This window comes from Mastomys coucha, unplaced genomic scaffold (genome assembly GCF_008632895.1).
Source record: "Mastomys coucha isolate ucsf_1 unplaced genomic scaffold, UCSF_Mcou_1 pScaffold12, whole genome shotgun sequence".
NCBI classification, from domain to species: Eukaryota; Metazoa; Chordata; class Mammalia; order Rodentia; family Muridae; genus Mastomys; species Mastomys coucha.
The window spans coordinates 92,721,372-92,735,752 of record NW_022196894.1 but is presented as its reverse complement, the minus strand read 5'-3'; the positions used below and the strand labels follow the sequence as shown (position 1 = coordinate 92,735,752).

General features: G+C 40.3%; 1 protein-coding gene across 4 annotated transcripts in view; it reads right to left on the bottom strand.

Moving 5' to 3' along the window:
• Dyrk1a (dual specificity tyrosine phosphorylation regulated kinase 1A) overlaps positions 1-14,381 on the bottom strand; it is a 129,230-nt gene that overhangs the window by 25,390 nt on the left and 89,459 nt on the right. For 2 of the 4 annotated variants that reach the window (XM_031364495.1, XM_031364492.1), the window contains 4 exons: positions 10,716-10,808; positions 8,253-8,441; positions 5,230-5,377; positions 740-1,026 (listed from right to left, as the gene is read on the bottom strand). In XM_031364495.1, coding sequence (XP_031220355.1) covers positions 740-1,026; positions 5,230-5,377; positions 8,253-8,441; positions 10,716-10,808 — 717 coding nt within the window. Of the gene's footprint in view, positions 1-739; positions 1,027-5,229; positions 5,378-8,252; positions 8,442-10,715; positions 10,836-14,381 lie in introns of all 4 variants that reach the window. The other 2 variants (XM_031364491.1, XM_031364494.1) reach the window with 1 other exon arrangement.

Here is a 14,381-nt window from a genome sequence, read left to right as displayed (position 1 = left end):
TGGTACAACATGTCACTGGTGTAGATGTCATGGTGGTACAACATGTCACTGGTGTAGATGTCATGATGGTACAACATGTCACTGGATGGTACAAACTATGGCAGGAAGGAAGAGTCTGCTTTCCTGAACCAGATAAATTCAATCCCAGTAGACATGTCTGTTTTTAACAGTGTGAAGAAAACCAGTTCTGGTGCGTCCAATCTGTATCAATTCTAACTTAGTGAGCTAAGGTAAGGCTTAAACTTATTTATCAAAACAAATAGGTATACCACCTATGCTGTTTCTACACAGTACCATGTTAACCAAAAACAAATCCGTGTTTACTCCTTGGTGTTTAAGGAGCATTTCTTTATCTTGGTGACTTAAGAGAAGTAACCTCTAGTCAAGATCCTAGTTTAAGTTAGAATTACTCAAATTTTATATTAAACGCTCCATTTGGGAGCTATAAATCACCTGACATTTAATTCTTTTATCTCTTATTCCTTCTTTAAAAAAATTTTTTAGCATTAAACATAATTTTAAATATTCACTTAAAAAACCATCTTCCAATTCAAGTATTGATATCTAGATTTTAAACAGACGTCACCAGCAGGATGCGAAGCATATGCTACATGTTCAAGACAAATAACCATCTTCTAGTTGTCGCCAAATTGTAAACACATTATTCACAACCTTTTAAATAGCTATGCTGTCCTACCTAGTTCTATTATTAAGTCACAAGTCCTAAAGTAATACTTACCCTCTGCCCCAACTGACAAGAGCTGCCGAAGTCAACAATCTTGATTGCACTTCGTTTGGGGTTACACAGAAGGATGTTCTCAGGCTTTAAGTCACAGTGAATGATACTAAGTTCTGGAGTCGCAAGAAAAAGCAATGCTGTGCACATCTGTTGTGCAAACTTTCGTGTTAGGTTCAAAGAGACCCCTCGGAAGTTGGTGTTCCTCAACAAATCATAGAGATTATAGGACAGCATTTCAAACACTAAACAGAGATGGTTTCGAAACATAAAGTGGCGTTTCAGATGCACTGAAAGAGAAAAGAAAATTTCACCTAAGTTACACACACTGGTAAGACAAGAGTTATTAAATACTTGGGTTCTCCAGCCCTAGCACTTCACCATTCAGTGCAGAGTGGAAAGTGGGTTAGTCTGAAGATCAGCCCCTACCAGTAACAGCCCGTTCTTCTGTTAAGAAGATCTAAACCACTCTTCCCAAGTTAAAGAAGTGCAGTGTCTGTCAAAAAAAAATGCATAAGGTAGCCCGGAGTGGTGGCACACACCTTTAATCCCAGCACTTCAGGAGATAGAAGCAGATGGTCTGAGTTTGAGGCCAGCCTGGTCTACAGAGAGAGTGAGTTCCAGGACAGCCAGGGCTACACAGAGAAACCTGTCTCAGAAAACAACAAACAAACAAACAAAGCCCATAAGGTAACAGTCCCACTTCATAAACCCCATCTGCTAAGACTGATTATGACACCACTGCACCTAACAGCCCTTTCCACGGGCTTTGATGAGTATTTAAGTCTGTGTGCAGCAGTATTTTCACCAATAACTGGCTACTGCCTACATACAGCAGCATATTTTTGTGTTTTAGAAAAATATAGCAAGTATCTGGAAATCATGAAGACTTGGTGAAGACTGTGTTCTTGGGAATCCATTAACTTATGTATTTATTATGTTCAGTGAATTGAAAAATGAAAAATCTTCTATAAGACTAAAAGTTTTGGAAAACCTATGAAGGACAGGTGAGCCACAGGAAAGTGGCAACTGCTGCCGCCCTCTCTGAGGTCAATAATAAGCCAAAGACCACAGTACATCAAGCACATCAGTGAGTATCAGATAGTCACTCAGAAGGCATCAGCATTATCTCTAAGTGCCTCTAAGTCTGCTTGACGTTAGGCTAACACCATAGCTTCACAATGGTCTAATATCTTAAAAACAGCTTTCTCTATACACTTTCAGAAAAGTAGGACAGTATTCAAACAGCCATTGTGTGAGGATCGCACATACACTGAGTCTTGGAGAGTCCTGGACAGACTGCCTTGAGCAGCCCACACTCTCTAACTGTTTGGATATCATTCATGATAGAAGTGATCTAGAGTTGGGATAAGTCACACAAGAAGCACTCTATGTGGCTCAAATTGAAGTCTACACCACTCCTTGACACTATAAAGTAATAAAAATCCGTCTTTAAGAGTTGCTAAGGGAATGTATTATCTGTTCTTAATAACTTCACAGTTTCTAGGTTTAAAACTAAACACAGTTCCTTCAACCTCTACAGACACAGGCCCAGTAGGGGTTTTAATCTCCTGGTTAAGCAGTAATCACAAAAGAAATGCAAAAGCTGACTGAAATCCAAACACCAAAGTGATTCTGAAAGTCACACTGAGGACATTCCTCCAATGACAGCCCTGCTCCCTTCATGTGAACCACTCCCTTACTGAGGCTCTGTAATGTACTAGCAGGAAACCATTATCGAACACTCAAACACAGATATATCTGTTCATCTTTTTTACTTGATAATGAAAAAATGGAGAGTTGGTAGGATCTTTCCCAATAAATGAAATGAAACTACTTTTAACCAGACCACTGTCACTAAATATTCCAGAAAAGAAATTATTCTCTGAATAAATGAGTGTAAGGGAAGGACAGGGAAGAGCCACAGATTTCAACTCAGATGAGAAGGAACTGAGCTCCGACACTCCATGGCACAGTGACCATAAACATAATCACAAACACACACAAATGAACCCTTCCCCTGGCCTGGACCTCAAGGAAGGCACACATACACTAAAATACCAATAAATGGCAGCTTAAAAAGACTGTACAGTTTGGACAACTTTTTGTGCCACTTAAAATAAGCTACACTATATGACAGGTGTTTTTTTTTTTTTAAATTAAATCTCAAGGTCACCAGAATAAATTTTATCCACCAACTGCCTTAAAATTAAATTGTACCATTAAAAAGAAACCTTAAGTTTAGGGTACAGGTCAAGCAACACAGCTGTGTCTAATGTTCTTCTGTTGCTGTTATCATCCAATACAGAACTCTCAGTTTTGTTCTGAGTCACTGTGAATTTCCCATGTTCTTAAACATGAACATGAACACTCGAAATAGAAGGCAGAGGCATAGGAAGACGAGGAGGCATGTCCAGAGACCACTACAAACTCAGGCATCCTTTGATGCCCTTTCAACATAACTGCTAGCTCGCACCAAATGAGACATGCCCAGTATTATTAGGACGGTCCCCACAGTTGTCAAAGAAGACACCAAGGAGACAAAGAAAAATGGTTCAAGATCCCTTCCCTGGACAGGAATATGGATCTCACCAAGGGTACAGTGTAAACTGTCTGAAGCTAGTCAGACAGTTCTGGGAGCCACAGCTTCTTTTAATGATGGCCATTATTTGAAACCCAGTTTTACCTATGATACTGCACTTCCTATTAGAGCATTACTTATCAGCTTCAATACAGTTACTCCTCTTTGTGCACATGCTCTGCACTCAATATTAACAGTGCTCAGTAATTTATTACAGCAGCTAAACATTAAAATGACCACAAAATTTGCAGTAAATTGGGCCCTTCAACATTTGCTATGGAAACAATGCATTTGTGTGTAGTGCAGGTTTTTTCCCCCATTTACATTATTTGGAAGTGTTTACGACAGTACAATGAGACTAGACTTCAGGGACAATGGACGTCATTAGTTTAGGCATCACTATTATAAAAGAGGCACTGAAATGATTTACATGATGAAACAGTACATAACATCAGCCTAACAGTCTGGGCAGTCCACATCCTTCCCAACAAATGCCATCTCTATAAACAAGAAAGAATCGTACTGTCAAGGGCTGCTTTGGGGCATCTGTGCTCTGGGAGCAGAGCTCTGTCTCCACTTTCTACCCTGACTGGTTGAATCTCTCCACCCTGTCCTGTCACACCTGACCCTAGAGCCACTACAGTTGCTCCTGGCAATCCTTCTCCTCGTGACTGTCTAAAAGCACAGTGCTGCCTGTGCCTAAAGTTTCCTCAGCTCTGATGTCACCAATTCTGTCAGAGAGCAGAAGAAACTGTCATTTTAAAATTTTTACTCTGTGTGTATGTGTAGTGTGTGTGTGTGTGTGTGTGTGTGTGAGAGAGAGAGAGAGAGAGAGAGAGATACACAGAGAGAGAGATACAGAAAGAGATACAGAGAAAGAGAAAGAGAGAAAGAGAGAGAGAGAGAGAGACAGACAGACAGACAGACAGACAGACAGACAGACAGACAGAGAGACAGAGAGACACAAGTGTGCAGGTAACTGGGGCAGCTAGAAGGCATCAAATCCCTCAGAGATGAGTTACATGCAGTTGTGAGCTTTGTCATTTAGGTACCTGTAAACTTGATGGCAGTTTTTCTTGCTAGTGAATAAACAATGGTGTCTCATCACCACTGACATCATAGATCTGATTTTAAAGACCTGACAGCTGTGGGTGGGGAGACAGCTCAGTAGGTGACAGTGTGTTCTCCCACAACACCCGAGGGCTTGACTCCAAGAACCTGTATGAGGCAGCTTACACAATTCTCTGTAACTCCAGCTTAAGGGATGGATGCCTCTGGCCTCTGCAGATACTTGTACACACAGAAATAAATCTTTAAAAAGTAGGAAAGATAGAATTAGAAGGTGTTTTGTCTGTAAACCAATTGGCTCTAAAGTTCCCAATAGTCTTAATTCTCTGGTTCTTTTGTTTCCTGCAGGAAGGTGGCATGACAATGGAATAAATGAGAAAGGATTCTGCAGGAGCAGGTGCAGATCCCAACTACAATGCCCCAAGACCATTCACGCTTACTAATGGAAGGAGTTTTTCTCTAATTTAAGGCTCAAGTCAGCTTCCTGTGGGAAGGCCAGAGGGAAAGCAGCAGGGGAGATAGGGTGAATATACTGTGACTGAGGCCACAATGAGTCCAATACCTCACTAACAAAGTTTGGGGAGACTGTAGTTCAGACACATTTTTAAAAATGTCTCTGGCACTCACAGTGCACTAGCAAGTCACCTGACTGTGGCTCCCTGGATAAAGACACATTAGAGCACACCATGGGCACCTGTGAGTTGTGACTTGGGGAACCACCCAACAATTCCCCAGACAGTGCTGTCTGTGGTTTCACCATGTAAAGCACCCACAGACTCAAACAGCTCATGGTTTCCAACTGGCCCACTGTCCAGGAAACTAACACATCCTGATGAGCCTTTACCTATGTAGTACTTCATTTCAGTGTCATGTTTGTTCATGAGCTCAAGCAGCCGCACTTCTATCTGGGCTTGATTCAGAAACGCTTTCTTGTTCTTGATGATTTTAATGGCGACCCATTCTTGCTCCACTCTGTCATATGCTTTCACAACCTACAAAAGAAGACACATCATCCTCAGTGTCACTAGTGACAAGTTCACAAGTTCACCCCCCACCCCACCCCCGCTGCACACGGACTTCACTCTCACTTAGCTGTGCAGCCTGAGGTTCTAAGTAGCAGCTGCTACTTAGAATCAACAGATCATCCACTTTTAACACAAGGCAGTGAAGTCCATCTTTTTTTAATTGAACGTCCTCTTGTCCTTAATTGAATATCCTTGCAGTATTTCTAACTATCCATAGAATTTAACAAAATGGCTACTGTTTTCTTCCCTCAGAAACAAAGTAACTGTTGGCTGATGAAGGCCTAGTTTAACCTTTACTCTGCCTTACTAAAATTAACATATGTGTGTATGTAGTGTGTATATGCATGTATATATGCGTGCATCTATGTTTATCTTTTTAAATAAAACAACTTACTCAACTATTGGGTTTTTTATTGCTATTATTGAGATAGGGTCGTTGTCTGGCCCTGGATGCCCTAGAACTCAGTGTGGACCAGGCTGGAGTCAGAGTCGCACATCTTCCTGCCTTTGTCCCTCAGGTTCTGGGTTAACCGCAGGTACCGAGACTCCCAGCTCAACTATTCTTTAATAGAGAAAAATTTGTATTTAGTCCTGAGAATAAAAAAAAGGTTCTGATGCTTCTCAGAAAGCAGATAATTTTCTAATTTTAATTAGATTCACATATATGAAAACAACAACATAAGAGAATTAGCTTATGAAAAAGTTACCAGTAAAGTACTATGATCTAAAACTCTTCTACCCAAATTTTACTATGATCTAAAACTCTTCTACCCAAACACAAAGTTTAGACCTGACGAATACATTACACATCTGCAGTTCGGTAGTCTGAATAGGCAATGGTCTTAAATACATCTGACTACATTTCAAAAAGTCTGGAGGTAAAAGAACCTAAAAAGGCCCCAAAGTGAAGCCTGAGAAGCACCATAGCAGCCAAGAGGAGCCTGCTGCACAACCCAGCCACTCAAGGTCACATGGCTGGAGTGGGAACTGACTCAATTCTCAACATCGTTACCCGCTGCCTGTAAACACGTGACCAAGCAATTCGATATTCTTTTACTTTGATAACAACTACAACCAGTTTAGCAAGAGTGGCAGGTGAGTAGCCAGTGCCCAAAGGTCTATGAACAAATGTAGTTCTGGAAATGTTCAATGTGTAATCTGGACTAATAAACAATGGCTAAAAAAATAAGAAAGTCCTTTATTTGACAGACCCAACAGAAAATTGAGATAAATTTGGTAGCATCCATATGGTGAATGCCAGGTCCTAGCCATGAATATAAACAGTACACATCTCAGCATATGAGGTAAACAGAGTCCAACACAAATGTATCTGAGTTTTCAGACTGTGCTCCTCTGCTCTGAGCAAGAGAGAGACAAGAAGGCTAAGGTGGAGAGGGAAAGAACGGACCCTGGGACTGCTGACGTAGAGCGAGCAGCACAGCCATGGCTCCCAGGGCAGAGGGAGCAGAGGAGGGTCCTGCTTAGAGCAAACGAGCAGATGCTGGAGACTTCTCAGAGTGGGGACAGCGCTCCTTCCTTTGCAGGGCCCCACCCCTTATTAAGAGGTAGGCCTCAACAGTGCTTTGTGAAGGGCTTTATAGAAAAGCAAAGGCTTCTGATAGTCAAGAAAAACTGATAAAAAGGGATTCCTAAAATATTATGAAAACTTTGACTCAGAAGAAAAAGGTGAGAGACTTGTTCACGGCGCAGAAAGGAGCAGACATTCTCGTGCACTGTGACCTGGTCTGGTCACACAGCTAGAGGCCTCAATGGAGGGAGGCCACAGCTGCTTCTAGGTTTTTAGCCCTCTTCTGAGTTTCCATCTACAACTGTTAGAACCAACAATGTACTTTTGCCCTTAGCACGATTACATGTGACGCATGAATATCACCTCAGTCGTTGAAGAATATATTTTGCTTTCTCTCAAGACTAGTACATAAGCACGCCGGGACTCATAGGTGTGCATCTGTCTCCTGAAACATGGTCTCAAACACCACAGCGGCCTCAGACTCACTGTGTAGCTGAGTATGAATGTAAGGCACTATCTCAGGTTTGAGCCACATGCCACCATACCATTTGTACAGTTTGTTTTTGATGACACCAGCACAAGGGAGTCACTTTAAGCTCCACTTTAAGAAGTGTATTTAGATCACATGTAATTACCTAAGCAATGGTGCTACCAGTAAAGCAGCCTCTAACATCAACAACTGAGTGCCTCAAGGAGGTGGGGGCCGGGTGGCACTGGCGAGACAGAAAGCTTTACCAAGTGCAGGAAGTGCAGCTTGCTGCCATCTAGCACTAAGAAGGCTGAAGAGGACACAAGGCCTATGCAGACCGCTTTCAACAGAGACCCAGGAGGAAGTGAGCACAGAGACTAGGGTTCAGACGAGGACAGGAGGACTCCGGGTTCAAAGAAGGGGTGGAGAATGAAGAGAAAAGCCAGGCCCACTGCAGTCACCCATGCAAAGGAAGATCAATGCTGGTGCTCTGGGGACGGGAAGGACACCTTGGAAGCCTGTCTGCCAGGACAAGCGCGGCCGCAGCCTCAGGAAGAGGAGGAGGGCTTGCTGTGCTGCCTGAGAGGGCTGAGCAGGCAGCAGGAATCCATCCAGACAACGGACAACTGACTACACAGCCCTGGGAAAGGTAATACCAGCTAAAAGTAAGCAGTCAGCAGCAAAAGAAACATTTATAAAAATAGATTGCTGGAGAATTATGATCATTTAGATATTTAAATATACACTGTTCATACAAACTAATATCAAGTGAGCTGCTAAGGATTTACTATCATGATCAAATAGAAATTTTTGTTAATGAAATTCAGCATTCACCATTAAATTACCTGTCCAAATGAACCTTTGCCTATTAAGGAGTCGATTTCATATCGATCCATCCACTTTTCTCCATTTTTTACAATATAATCATAGTTATCATCGTCGTAACCATCATTGTAAACCTTCCGCTCCTTCTTATGACTGGAATCATCCCCCTGGCCCTGTTGGTGTCTTCGCTTCTTTTTTGCATAGTAAACCTGTAATAAATACACACAAAATTAACTTGACTTAAAATCACTATTGAGGATGCATTTTACAAGTATACTCCCAACAAATCAATATGAAATAGATAAGCCATTCTTTAAATAAAAATGCAAAACAAAATAAGGATCTTCATATAAATAAATATCTAAAAAAAATGTAAAAATAAAATAAAATAAAATAAAGCTCTTCAACAGTTGATATCTGAATGCAGATTATAACCAATAGGGCCTATTGCTGAACTGCAGAGCTGTGCTGCAGATACGCTTAGAAATGAGAGGTACTAAGTGACTGGTCTAATGTTTTCCATTAACAAAGAATCTAAGTGTTAGTGTATGGTATACTTTGTATACAGCGATTATACTGATTTTAGGAATACAAGGAACCCCCAAACAAAAGAGGTAACATTTCACTCCCTCAAAGTTGAACTCAATGTTCAAGGTCTTTCATGCCCTCTTCTTCAGGTAAGGCTAATTTGATATTTTGTCATGTAGCAAAAGATTTTTAAAATACAACTTTTAAATGCCAATCAACTGATGTTTTACTAAAATCATCTACTTTCTATGTCCAGAAGAACCTAATGATGAATAAAAACCACACCTATTCCGTCCTCATACCTCGCTGCCAACCCCTTGAGCCCATGTGGTCAATAGCAAACCAAGTTTTTCTCATCGCTTAGTTATGAAACCTAGTGGGGTAACAATAATTGTTACCTTGATACACTGTGGCAAGACTGCTGATAAAGGAGCTTCAGCAAAGATGCTATTAACAGCAGTTTAACCCAGTTTGATAGCAATTCATCACATGTGAACAAACTGACATTGAAATGCTGTGAGAAACAACGTCTCAGATACTTCCAGATAGTCACAAGGTATAACGAACAAGGGTGCACACATCTACCTCAGGACCACTCATTGAGGTGTTCTCACTGAATCCTGACACACTGCTAAACAGCAGGCTGAATGGCACTGAACTGCTACAGTGCTTCTACACAAACACCACCTCTCTAGCAAAGTGGCTGCGGTGTGGAAGCAGAGCATCGTCTATGCTTTCTAAGACTAGAGTTGAGGCCAGAAGCAAATGGCAATGAAGCAGGTAAGGTCCAAACACCATGCCAGAAAATAATGTAGTGCCAACAGTTAGCCAAGTTACAAGAGAAATAATTCAATGTGCTCTCTTCTTTTGATATTTTTCAATATAATCTTTTTAATATCTTACCATGGAAAGACATGGATAAAAGAACACACACAGCCAAGCATGGTGGCTTGTACCTGTAATCGCAGTATTCGGCAGGTTGAAGCAGGAGGACTGCTGTGAGGTCAAGATCAGCCTAGGCTACACTTTGAGATCCTGTCTTAAAAATAAGGGGACTGGTGAGATGGCTCAACAGTTAAGAGCACTGATTGCTCTTCCAAAGGTCCAGAGTTCAAATCCCAGCAACCACATGGTAGCTCACAACCATCTATAATGAGATCTGACGATCTCTTCTGGAGTGGCTGAAGACAGCTACAGTGTACTTACATATAATAAATAAACAAATCTTTTAAAAAAAAAATAAGGAAAAAAATTTTTAAAAGAAAGGTGTAAAAGACATGACAGAATTTTTGATTAGATGAAATGAAGCAGGTCCTTTTAACTTAATATTCAATGATGTCAGGACTTTAAATTTAAGCAAAAGTACTTTTTGTAATTATTAGTCCCTCTTTCTTACCCTGAGGAAAAGCATTAGAAATAACTCAATGTAGTAAATATGCCTTTGAAGAGGAAGTTAGCTACCACTTTGTCATCTGCAGCCTCAACTAATACATTTTCTATTGTTGTAATATCTATAAATCACTAACTTATTAGAATTTATAATATTCATAAAAATTCAAATACTCATTCAAACCTCCTTCTAAAAGATACATTACAATAGATATACATCCTCAAAGTTATCTCTTTTATCTGGATTCTGAGGAAAACAACTTGTGGAGAAAATAGATGAAATTAGAAGATAACATGCCTGGATACATTTGAACATTTGGACCCTGTTCCCTCAAGCAGCTGAACTATAGGTACGTCCACAATTCTGGAGTGATACTGACCCACATACTTTCTCTACTACAATTACTCCTATGAATAATTATTTGAATAATTATGAATTATATGAGTAATATTATTCAATGATAATCATTAGAAATGAAACATATTTAGTTGTCTAAAGAAGCATCAAAAACCTTGTCCCGTGATCTACTGAAAATAAAAATACCATAGCAAATCAATACTCTTACCTCATTAATATGCTTGTATGTTTTGATCAAGTCCACAGAAAGTTTTCTCAGAGGAGCAGTTGCTGGATCACGGAAGGTTTGGGGCATCCGCCTCTGTAACATGACAATGTCAGGCATCACCTTAAATAGACAGAAAGACTAGCAGTTTAACTACACTGCAGTCAGTATGGGACACCCTCCACCACAGCCTAGTCAAGTTCCCACTACCATAACCCAGTAGTCAAATTCATTTTACTATAACCTAGTCAAGCTCCTTCTACCAAGATTAATTAAAGTCTCTTCTTAAAAAAACAAAAACAAAAACAAACAAACAAACAAAAAAAACAAAAAAAAACACATTTGTATAATGTTCTCAAAGTTATTTCTTTTATCTGGATTCTAGGGAAACAATTTCTGGAGCAAATAAATAAAATTAGAAGATAATATACCTGGATATCTATGTTTGGACCATTTCCCCAAACAGTTGAATTATAGGTACATCCATAATCCTGGAGATATGTGCTGCTGACCCACATCCCTTCTCTACTACAATTAGTCCTATGACAATTTCTTTTTCTGAATTATTTCCAAGGCCTGACTGGTTTTCAACAGGCAGATAAGATCACACCTAACCAGTGAACCAGCCTGCAAATTCTTAACCCAGCTGACTGTAAAACTGCAGTTGTGGGTGCTGAAGAAGTATGGGTCTGAGTTCCCAGGCACCCTCCCTAAGCACCTGCTCCTTCTATAGAAAGAAGAACAAGTCAGGTAAGAGTGTGGTCTACCTCCTTTCAACAGTTCTGGCCTGGAGTTCATTAGTCAGGGTGTACTTTGCAGCTAGCCAAGCAGCCCCAGGGAGCCCCATCTGTCTCAGTCTGCCCAGCACTGGGACAAGCTCACTCCACCATTTCTATATGAATGCCAGGACTAAACTAGTACTTCCAGGCAAGTGTTTTACTGCAAGCTCCATTCTCTAGTCCCCGCATGCTCAAGGTTCCTAAAACTTTGCCATCTAAATGGTAACTTCAGTGAACTGAGTGACTGATCGTCTTTCTTAAGAAGGAAGCCTAGCAGGAGTTAACCACAAGTGACTGCAACTACTCATCTTCATAATTAACTTTCCAAATGTTTTAATTCTTAAAATATAAACAGGAAAAAAATAATTCAAAACACCCATTCCTTGGGAACTTAGTTTGTTGAGTAGACAATACTAGTAATAAACATGTCAATTCTTTCATGTGAACTAATGCCATATTTAAGTATTTAAAGTAATAAAAAAGCTTTAATTAGGTTTAATTAACAGGGTTTTTTCCCCGTTTTTTAAGTTCCTGGAATTGTTTCACAAAAGTAACTTATGTTTAAGAGGCTCTATCTTGAACTGCTGTAATACAGTCTCAATTTGAGTTTACACACACACACACACACACACACACACACACACACACACACACACACAGAGAGAGAGAGAGAGAGAGAGAGAAATGGTATATTACTACTATATGAAAAGGTTGATATTACTGTAATGCCAATTCAATAACAAAACAGTCAAATAATAACAGCAGATATCTTCTGAAAACAATTTTAAGCATGCACACTTTGTAATAATCTTATAAGAAAATGTACTATTCCTGTCACCATTTATATGTGAGAATACAGAGTGCTGCCCCAATCAATGCTCTAGAGCAAGTGCAGCTGAACAAGGACATGGCCAATGTGCATGACACACAGAATGGGGAAACCTCCACAAAGCACTACAAGCAGCTAAGGAGTGCTCGGAGTGGAAGGACTGGTTATCCAATGCCAAATGCTCAGCCCTGAAGACACACACCCAGCCTGGGCAGGTGTGGGTGGAGATCTGCTCAAACAGTAGTGTCTACTTCATTCACTTTACATTAGTCCTCCTTCCACCCATAAGGAACAGAGAGCATTTTCTACCTCTCTGCTACTCTCCGAGCAAGCAGTGAAGTGGACAGAACAGCACTTGCACCCACATCCAGAACACTGCTGTAGTTCAAGATAACAAAGGATAGCATGCGGGCTGGGCTAGCCTACAGCTCAAGGATCCAGTGTGGGGGACACTCATCTTTGCTCATGTTTATTCTCATTTTCATTTTCAAATATAACCTTTTATATTTATACCCAACATATTCATGAGAAATTTTAATGGCTAGAAATAAATCTTCAGTTAGTTCCTTAAAGCAATTGTACAGTAAGATTCATTTGTGGTAAAATGCTAAGAAGCATTTCACCTTATGAAGTTTACAGAAGATAAAGCTAGAAAATACCTAAGAAGGCCTAGAAGCAGGTTCCAACTTCACATTCAAGAAGCTATGAGACACGAGGTGTCCGTGTGTATTTAAGTCTAGTCCTGTAAGCGAATCCTGAGCCCATTTTTTATATATGCCTCTTGGTAAGCCACACCACATCAGTCCTAAAGTCTTCATAAGACTCAAACTTCTGGACTTTGAAAGAAATACTGGATTATTTATTAGCAAGCTTTTGTGTGTGTTTTTATAGCCCTGGCTGGGTTTAGAACTCACTATGTAGTGAGTCTAAAGCTGGGCTCAGACTTTAGAGATCTTCTTGCCTCTGCATCCCAAATGCTGGGAATAAAAGTGTGTGCAATACCACCTGCCTCTACTTAATAGTCTTTCTACATCACATGATCTTTAAAAATATTTTATGGCTTAAATCAGAAATAGTAAACAAAATATCTCTTAAATGATTTAAAGATGTAAACAGAATATGAAAACAGATACTCTGCTAACTAAATTATAAACATGATATATTGATTAAAAAAAAAACATTAAAGGAATTTTTTTCTGACTCTCTGTAAATGGCAACTCATATAAATCCAAGAATGCTGCATCTAAGAAGAAAGCACATAGGGCTAGACTCTGAAGCCTTACCAGAAGTCAAAAATAGAAATTCTGTCTTTTGAACTGGAAGCGTATTAAAAGCCATGTGTGTGTGCCGTGCAGATCTGAAGCAGTGGGAGGACAGCCCCGAGCACACTCGGGCTCGTCAGAGTACACTGCAAGTTGACCATGTGCTTGGTACTCACAACACTCTTTCTTTTTCTCCCTGGTACATGAGCAAAAGCTTTCTAAACTTGGACATTCTGATGAACTACTTTGAGTCTCAAGCACAGACCTAACTTCTAAAGCAACTGACTGACTGCTTGAAACAAACGCTAACCCTCACCTCGATGCCTTGCAAGTGTACTGCGAGAGGCCTCTGGCGAAGGATGCCCATGCCACAGCCACTCAGCCACAGCCAAAACTCCTCATGACCACCACACACTGCTCAAGCAGAGAAAGCACACCTCTCGTGACTGTCCCAGTGCAGGAGCCACTTGTTATAATCAAGGATCTGTGAAAGCCGTGCCAACCAAATCCTAAGTCTGTGCAGCACAGCAAGAAGACACTTTACCTCACAACGTGACCGACCAGTGAGTAGACTGGCCCAAACCGGGACTTCAAGCACTTAAGACACACCCACAGGTATGCATACAATGTGTTCATAGAGATTCCTGCATTCCTTCTAGACCCTCAATTTATGAAAAATTGGTTAATCTGTAGTCTGAATATTAGAATAAATAGCATGCTTAATATTCATATTTTCCCTTTAGTCTTAAGGACTTTTCTCTGTAATTTTACAAATGTAATTGTTATTTTTTTTTTTTTT